The 8642-nt window shown below is 45.7% G+C and overlaps 1 protein-coding gene across 1 annotated transcript; it reads right to left on the bottom strand.

The window, feature by feature from the left end:
• Positions 1-702: 702 nt before the first annotated feature.
• Positions 703-1641, bottom strand: LOC149524412 (olfactory receptor 5AR1-like). Its single transcript, XM_089778240.1, has one exon. It carries the CDS (start codon positions 1639-1641, stop codon positions 703-705), a length of 939 nt encoding a protein of 312 aa, XP_089634366.1.
• Positions 1642-8642: the final 7001 nt, after the last annotated feature.

An 8642-nucleotide genomic window follows, 5' to 3' on the forward strand; every position in this document is an offset into this window, starting at 1 on the left:
CCCAAAACAGGACCAACGCCAACTAAATCATCCCAGCCAGGGCTTTGTGAAGCCGGGACGTAACAGCTTCTAGGGATGGAAATTCAACCCCTTCCCCAGGGAACCCATCCCAGTGCTTCCCCACCCTCCTAGGGAAAGCCTTTTTCCTAATATCCCACCTAGACCTCTCCCACTGTAATTGCTCCTCATTCTGTCATGTTTCACCACTGAGAACAGCTTCTTTCCATCCTCTTTGGAACCCTCCTTCAGGAAGTTGAAGGCTTCTCTCAAATCTCCCCTCCCTCTGCTCTTCTGCAGACTGATCAAGCCCAAATCCCTCAGCTTTTCCACATAGGTCATGTGTTCCCTATATATTTTAATACTCACGCATGCGGAAAGGGTGTCTCCTTGAACTTTGCAGAGGAAATAGCCTACTGATGCCGACCTCAGCAGGGGCATGCAGACCTCGTTGGAATATGAACCATTTAATAACAATAACAATATTAAAATAACCAATATATGTAAGAGTAGGTTAGATAAATGTCTATCAGAGATGGTCTAGATAGTATTTGGTCCTGCCATGAGGGCAGGGGACTGGACTCGTTGACCTCTCAAGGTCCCTTCCAGTCCTAGTATTCTATGATTCTATACCTGGGCTCTGCAAAATAACAATGGAATGGGCTGGGAATTGAATTCATCTGTTTTCACTCTGCACCAATAAATTCATGAATTGCTTAAGAGTTTCTTCATGGCTTTCCTCAGGGCGTCCTTCACCTCCCTGTTCCTCAGGCTGTAGATGAGGGGGTTCAACATGGGGATCACCACTGTGTAAAACACAGAGGCTATTCTGTCAGTGTCCATGGAATAGCTGGAAGGGGGACGTAAGTACATGAAGAGTTGGCTGCCATTGAACATGATGACCACAGTCAAGTGACAAGTGCAGGTGGAGAAGGCTTTGCGCTGGCCCTTGGCAGAGCGGATCTGTAGGATGCTGGAGACGATGTAGACATAGGAGAGGAGGATGGTCACCAAGCTGCTCACTATCATAAAGCCAATGAAGGTGAACACCAATGTCTCACTGATGCGGGTGTCGGAACAGGATAGTGCCAAAAGGGGAGGAATATCACAGAAAAAATGATTGATAACATTGGAGTGGCAGAAAGAGAGCTGAATTATACACCATGTTTGTATCAGCGCATCCACCAACCCCACAGCATAGCATGCAGACACCAGCAGGTTACAAAGCCGCTTGGACATGCTGACCCTATAAAGCAGCGGGTTACAGATGGCCACATAACGGTCGTACGCCATCACAGCCAACAAGAGACACTCAACATCTGCGAAACAGACAAAGAAATACAATTGCACAGCACAGGCAGTGTGAGAAATGCTCTTCCTTTCGGCTAAGAAATTCTGCAGCATCTTAGGGGCAATTATTGAGGAATAGCAGAGATCACAGAAGGACAAATTCCTCAGGAAAAAGTACATGGGGGTGTGAAGTTGCGGGTCAATTGTGATTAACAAGATCATCCCCCCATTTCCCATCAGGTTGGTAACATAAATCAGTAGGAACAACACAAACAGGGGGACCTGCAGCTCTGGACGATCTGTCAGTCCTGAGAGAATGAACTCAGTCACCTCCGAGTGATTTCCCTCTTTCATCTCCTCTGTGCTGAGATCAAGCAGCTACAGGGAAGTGGGCAGGTGGAGGACTCTGGGGAGTTATCCCTCCTCTGTACTGAAGTGAAGAAAAATGGAGATCAGTTTCATAATGGGCACCTGTACAAGATCTAAGAAGGGCTTTTTCTACAGAGTCACATGTTCACAGCTGGTCAATCCAGGTGTTCCATACAATGTACACACTGTACACAAACCAGGACGTGGTGATTAAACATGTCAGAAAGACAAACACTCCCATTCCCTAATCCGAGCAGGGATTTTCAGGGAGTAGGAGCTCAGACAGAGGCTTTTCGTGCCGGAGATCTTGAATTCAAAACTTGCTAATCACCATGGTGTCTCCATGAGAGTGACTGTGATGTAGGACAACAGCACCTACCTGCTACGGAGAGATTGTGGTGGCTTTTCCCCTTTGTCAGCAACTGCCCGTTTAAGGCGTTCGACATGTTTTATACTGAGATCTACGAGACATGCTCCCTTACACAACTGGGAATAGCTGAGCTCAGAAAGACACAACAGCTAATTAGCGCACTCAGTGAAGCAAAGCTGCCCTTGATGCAACTTGTACACGAGGGATGAATTGGTCCACTCTTTCCTCCTCTGTTATGAAATGATGCAATTGTAACCCAGTGACAGTGACTGAAGTTAGGTTATAGTTCATCCCACCGTGTTCAGTTCAAGTTGGGACTGTGCAGAGCTGATCCACAAAGGGTGGATTTCTTTTGTGGTTCGTGGAAACCAAATCTTGAAATGTCACAGGGGTCCCTAAGATCCCGCATCCCACCTTTCTCTGCCATGGCTCCCAGGCTGAATTAAATCCTCTATGATACAGGATGGTCTCTCCTCCTGCTGAAATGTCCTGAAACATCATGTGAGACCCACACTCAAGACCCCTCCCCAATCCAATGTCTACAGCCTTTATTGCTTCAGCCGCACTGAATCAAGGTTTCATAGGTTTGTAGCACATCGGGCAAGGGGACACCAACATGATGGATGGATGGAGGGATGATAGGAGTTACTATATAGAACTTTCTGGGTGTCTGGCTGATGAGTCTTGCCCACATGCTCAGGGTTTAGCTGATCGCCATATTTGGGGTCGGGAAGGAATTTTCCTCCAGGGTAGATTGGCAGAGGCCGTGGAGGTTTTTCGCCTTCCTCTGTAGCGTGGGGTACAGATCACAGCTGGAGGATTCTTTGCATCTTGGGGTCTCCAAAGTATTTGAAGGTTTCAATATCTGAGATATAGGTGAGAGGATTATTCTAGGAGGGGTGAGGGTGAGATTCTGTGGCCTGCACTGTGCAGGGGGTCAGACTAGATGATCATAATGGTCCCTTCTGACCTTAAAGTCTATGAGTCTATGAGTCTATGCTCTGTAGCACTGAGTAACAGCAGACAAGACTTCACTGTGCTGACGGAGGTTTTCTGCTACCACTGTCAGGAAGGCAAAAGTCATCACTTGACCAGCCATGGCTCACCTTGGAGAGAGGTTATGATCACAATCTCCTTGAACATATGGTACAGGTGGACAGTGGATACGTTGAGTGCTCAGGGGAAAAAAAAGGTTGAGAACTTCTGGGCTACGTCTAGACTGGCATGATTTTCCGGAAATGCTTTTAACGGAAAAGATTTCCGTTAAAAGCATTTTCGGAACAGAGCATCTAGATTGACACGGACGATTTTCCGCAAAAGCACTTTTTGCGGAAAAGCATCCGTGCCAATCTAGACGCTCTTTTCCGAAAAAAAGCCCCAATCGCCATTTTCGCGATAGGGGCTTTTTTGCAGAAAACAAATCTGAGCTGTCTACACTGGCCCTTTTGTGCAAAAGGGACTTTTGCCTGAACAGGGGCAGAATAGTACTTCCGCAAGAAACACTGTTTTCTTACAGTAGGAAGTCAGTACTTTTGCGGAAATTCAAGCGGCCAGTGTAGACAGCTGTCAAGTATTACCGGAAAAGCGGCTGATTTTCCGGAAAAACTGGCCAGGCTAGACACAGCCCTGATGTACACCGCCCAAGGCAGGAGATGACCTGTAACCACACACTCTATTTATCAACATTAGTCACCAGGTTGTCTTCTCACGTACAAGGAGCCTTCTGATTAAGGGGCCTGGTTCCTCTGTCTCAAACCCCAGGTGTGTCAACGGGACATTTCTTTCCTCAGTCCTCTTAACTGGGTCCATATCGCACCCCTGCATGAGGTGCTTGAATTTCTGTGTTGGCAACACCTGGCACCAGAGGAAGGGGCACAGAGAGGAAGCTGGCACCGGAGGAAGGGGGCACAGAGAGGCAAAAGACACCAGGCTGAGGGCCAGTCAGGGCAAGGACACACACATATCTAGTCTCAACATTCTGTTCCACTGTCACCCCCCACTCCCAACACAGGCGTACACAGTGCATCCACTCCCCATACACAACCTGCATCTGAGCTCAGCTGGAGTGTAGAGGAACCTCTACTGGGAAGCGGAGACAGCTGGAATATTTCCAACAGCCCTGAAGAAAATGAATTGAAGGGGATTCTACTGCCGTGGTGGGGACACAGGACTAGATTTCCCGACAGGTCTTTTCCATTGGTAGCTTGTCTGAGGCCTGGTTTATGCTCAAAAATTACATCAACCGAGCTCTGTTACACAAGACTGAGAAACTTTTCACAACCTGGGCAAGGCAGCTGCGTGGCACTAAACCTCGGTGTCATTCTTTCATTGACCTAGCTCTTGGAGAGGTGGGTTAACCATATGGTTGGAAAAACCCCTTGCAACAATGTGGAATGTATCTACACTAGGTGCTGGTTCAGCTCCATAGCTAAGTCATTGTAAAGGCTTTTGTATAGATGTTCCCTCAATGGATGGAGGGAATTTTTCCCTTCTCTCATAAGGCTATTGTTCTCTCCCTTTGCTGTCACTCTTCTTCCTCTTTTATTTTGGTTTTTCAATTGGTACATATATTCAGAACAGTTATAATTTCTCTTCCGAGGAGAAGGCTTCAAGTCATTTCAATTAAAGACTGAAATGCTCTTCAACTGACCGCTTTGCCCCTGATTTGATGGTACCACACTGGTTTTCTTCCCTTCACTTATGAGTGGAGAAGAATAGAAGCACTACCTGGTCGAACATTTACCTCAGAGGAGGTCCCCATGCTAATCTGTAACTTTAAAAACAGCGAGTGGTCCCTGTGGCACCTTAGAGACTTAGCAACATAAAGAGAATCATGAACATTGGTGGGCAAAACCCATTTCCTCAGATGAAATGGAATGGCAATAACACAAACCAAGTGATCTACAGAACTTCAGAGGTGCCTGTCAGTTGTAGGACCTGTGTTAATGAGGCTAATTAAATGGCTAGCCGTGTCCCATTCAGAGCTAATGATGTGAAATGTGAATGTCACAGGCATAGGCAATTGCCTTCGTAGGGCGTTAACCAGTTAATGCCGTCATTCAAGCCCAGGGAGACAGTGTCAAACATATAAATGAGCTCCAATTCAGCACTCTCTCTCTCTCTCTGTCATTCAGTGGTGAAACCCCTTTGTAGAAGAAGGGTTACTCTTAAATCTGGCATGGAATGGCCAGGCAGGTTAAATGTTCCCCTCCAGCTTTAGGTGTATTACCATTTCTGATGCCTGAAATGTGTCCCTTTGTCGTAGGACATTGACCTGTATGCTAACCATGCCCATGTCACCGTGAATGCCTTTGGAACAGCTTCCTGGGATAGCAGGGGTTAACCTTGGCTTGGAGTCTTACAGGTTTGCTCCCTGGAGAACCTTTGCTCCCTGCAGAAGATCTGTGCAGAGCCCATGCAATTAATGTTGTTGCCTTGTTTTTCCTTGTCAGTATTGGAAACTCTGAGACACCGTCGGCTCCTTGGTGGGACATGTAGGGTGAATGTGAAGAATGCAGCACTCCTGTACGGAATGAGGAGCTGCGGTGCCACTCTTGCATATCGGTTTTATACCATTGTTCCTCTATCTCCATGAGAAGGAATGTTGGTTTACTACGTTAAGCCTTAATCTACCACTCTGTAATTTTGATTTTAGTTACTGGTGCACCTGTAGATTTCTTGTATAACAGAGACATTTCCTTTCTCTGTGTTTCAGCTCATCTGTGAAATGGAGGAAAATATTTTCCTACCTAACATGAAGGTTGTGACGATAAATGCAATCAAAACTGCAGAGTGCTCAAAGTTACTACATTGACAAGGGCCATATAAGGACCTAGAGACATTTATGAAGCCTGTAATAAGGCAGCCAAGCCTAGTCACTCTCACCCATAGGTGGGCAAAGGTTGGCAGAAAGAATTTCCAATCCCCATTTTCATACTTGTCCGTACTCAAGTCCTGGATTTGTGAATGCTTTTGAAAATGCTGCCTCTGGACAGTTAGGGAAGAGGAAACTACCAATGGGAGAGACTGGCAGATATTCTTATGTCTAACAATTCCCATATCTTTAATTTTTCATTATTGAATCTACACAGTAAAAATAAAATTGTTGCATAAATAACGAATTTTTAATAAATTGTGGTGTTAGAGAATGGAATTCCATGGGAGCCCAGGAGTGAAGTAACGATCTGACTTTAGTGTGAGAACCAGCAAATACTGGAGTGTGTTATTACTTCTCTATGTTGGTTTTAGAAGTTGAAATCACCAAGTCTGGGGGTGGTGAGGGTTCACTCTGTTTGCTTTTTAGTTCCAAGCTAGAGAATGGGCCTTGAAAGTCAAAGGCTCTTGTCCCATCACTCTATCATGGTGTGGACACTGTTAAAGTTACATCAATTGAACTAGCATGTCTTAGATTGACTTTACAGCTTTAACGTAGACCAACCCTGAAAAAAGCCTAGGACGGGACATAGCCCAGTCACCAGGGCATTGTCCGGCAGTGTGGAAGAGCCACTGTCAAATTGTTTCTCCCCATCAGAGAGAGGGGGATTGGTCTGTGTGTCCCACATCCCAAGGGAGAGCTCTAACCATTGGGGGACAAGATACAAAGGAAACACCACCATCCCCGCCTCTTCCACTCCCACTCATTGGTCAGCCTAGGCCTCCATTGTCTTTGCTTTCACAATGGGATGTCCCTGGGAAGGAAAGGAAATATTCCATTTCTGGGGGGTGTTAGATGTTTTCTTCCACCCCAATATTTTCAATTTTCCAAGCATTTTGAGGATTTTCAAATTCACATCAGCTTGAGCTGCATTTCTGTCTTAATTTTTGTAACCAACCCATTACCTCAAAAATCAACCCACAGCCTTCTATTTTTCCCTCACCATCCCCCCAGCCGTACCATTCCCTCTATCCCTGTTCTTCAGAGTCTAAATTACAAGACCAGAGAAGGAAGAGGAACAACTCACAGCTTATCTGCTGATATGGTATAAATATTGAGTGATTTAACTTTCTCTTTCATCCATACCAAAGAGGAAACCAAACCTTTCTGTACTATTTATTATTCAGTTTAGTGCAGAATGTCACAGTTGAGGTACACACTCCATGCTCTCTCTTAGAAACATCACCCTTACTAATACTTGTCTTTTTGACCCTTAGCTTAAAATAAAGGGCATAGAGAGTAGGTCTAGACTACATGGCTCTGCTGACAGAGCCATGTAAACTAGTTTACCCGACATAGTCAATGAAGCGGGGATTGAAATAATCCCCACTTCATTAAAATAAAAATGGCTGCCATGCTGTGCCGACAATCAGCTGATCTGGCACAGCGCGGGAGTCTAGATGCAGATTGATCAACAAAGGAAGCCTTTGTCGACCGCTCCTGAAAACCTCATTTCATGAGGCATAACGGAGCAGTCAACAAAGGCTTCTCTTATCGACCGATCCGCGTCTAGACTCCAGCACTGTGCCGGATCAGCTGATTTTTGTCACAGCTCAGTGGCCATTTTTATTTTAATGAAGTGGGGATTATTTAAATCCCCGCTTTTTTGATTATGTTGGGTAAACTAGTTTACATGGCTCTGTCGGCAGAGCCATGTAGTCTAGACATACCCTAAGAGTGAAATCAACTCTCTAACACTCATGCATGGATGGAAACCAGATGACAATCCCTACCACGACCCAATAAAGTGCAGGAAGGGCTGCAGAGTAGCAGGAGGTCGTGCAGAACTCCCTTTGGTTGAGCCATATCACACACTTTAGCCTTTCGCTTGCATAACGAAAACAACCTTGATATAAAGGAGAAAGATTGGATGCCCCTCTTTTTACCTTGTACAAAGAGCTGGATGCTGTCAACACGCACAGAATTGTAGAATCATAGGGTTGAAAGAGACCTCAGGAGGTCATCGAATCCAACCCCCTCCCCAAAACAGGACCAACTCCAACTAAATCATCCCAGCCAGGGCTTTGTGAAGCCGGGACGTAACAACTTCTAGGGATGGAAATTCAACCCCTTCCCCAGGGAACCCATCCCAGTGCTTCCCCACCCTCCTAGGGAAAGCCTTTTTCCTAATATCCCACCTAGACCTCTCCCACTGTAATTGCTCCTCATTCTGTCATGTGTCACCACTGAGAACAGCTTCTTTCCATCCTCTTTGGAACCCTCCTTCAGGAAGTTGAAGGCTTCTCTCAAATCTCCCCTCCCTCTGCTCTTCTACAGACTGATCAAGCCCAAATCCCTCAGCTTTTCCACATAGGTCATGTGTTCCCTATATATTTTAATACTCACACATGCGGAAAGGGTGTCTCCTTGAACTTTGCAGAGGAAATAGCCTACTGATGCCGACCTCAGCAGGGGCATGCAGACCTCGTTGGAATATGAACCATTTAATAACAATAACAATATTAAAATAACCAATATATGTAAGAGTAGGTTAGATAAATGTCTATCAGAGATGGTCTAGATAGTATTTGGTCCTGCCATGAGGGCAGGGGACTGGACTCGTTGACCTCTCAAGGTCCCTTCCAGTCCTAGTATTCTATGATTCTATACCTGGGCTCTGCAAAATAACAATGGAATGGGCTGGGAATTGAATTCATCTGTTTTCACTCTGCACCAATAAAT

Source organism: Pelodiscus sinensis, chromosome 5, assembly GCF_052426305.1.
Source record: "Pelodiscus sinensis isolate ZL-2025 chromosome 5, ASM5242630v1, whole genome shotgun sequence".
Taxonomy (NCBI): Eukaryota; Metazoa; Chordata; order Testudines; family Trionychidae; genus Pelodiscus; species Pelodiscus sinensis.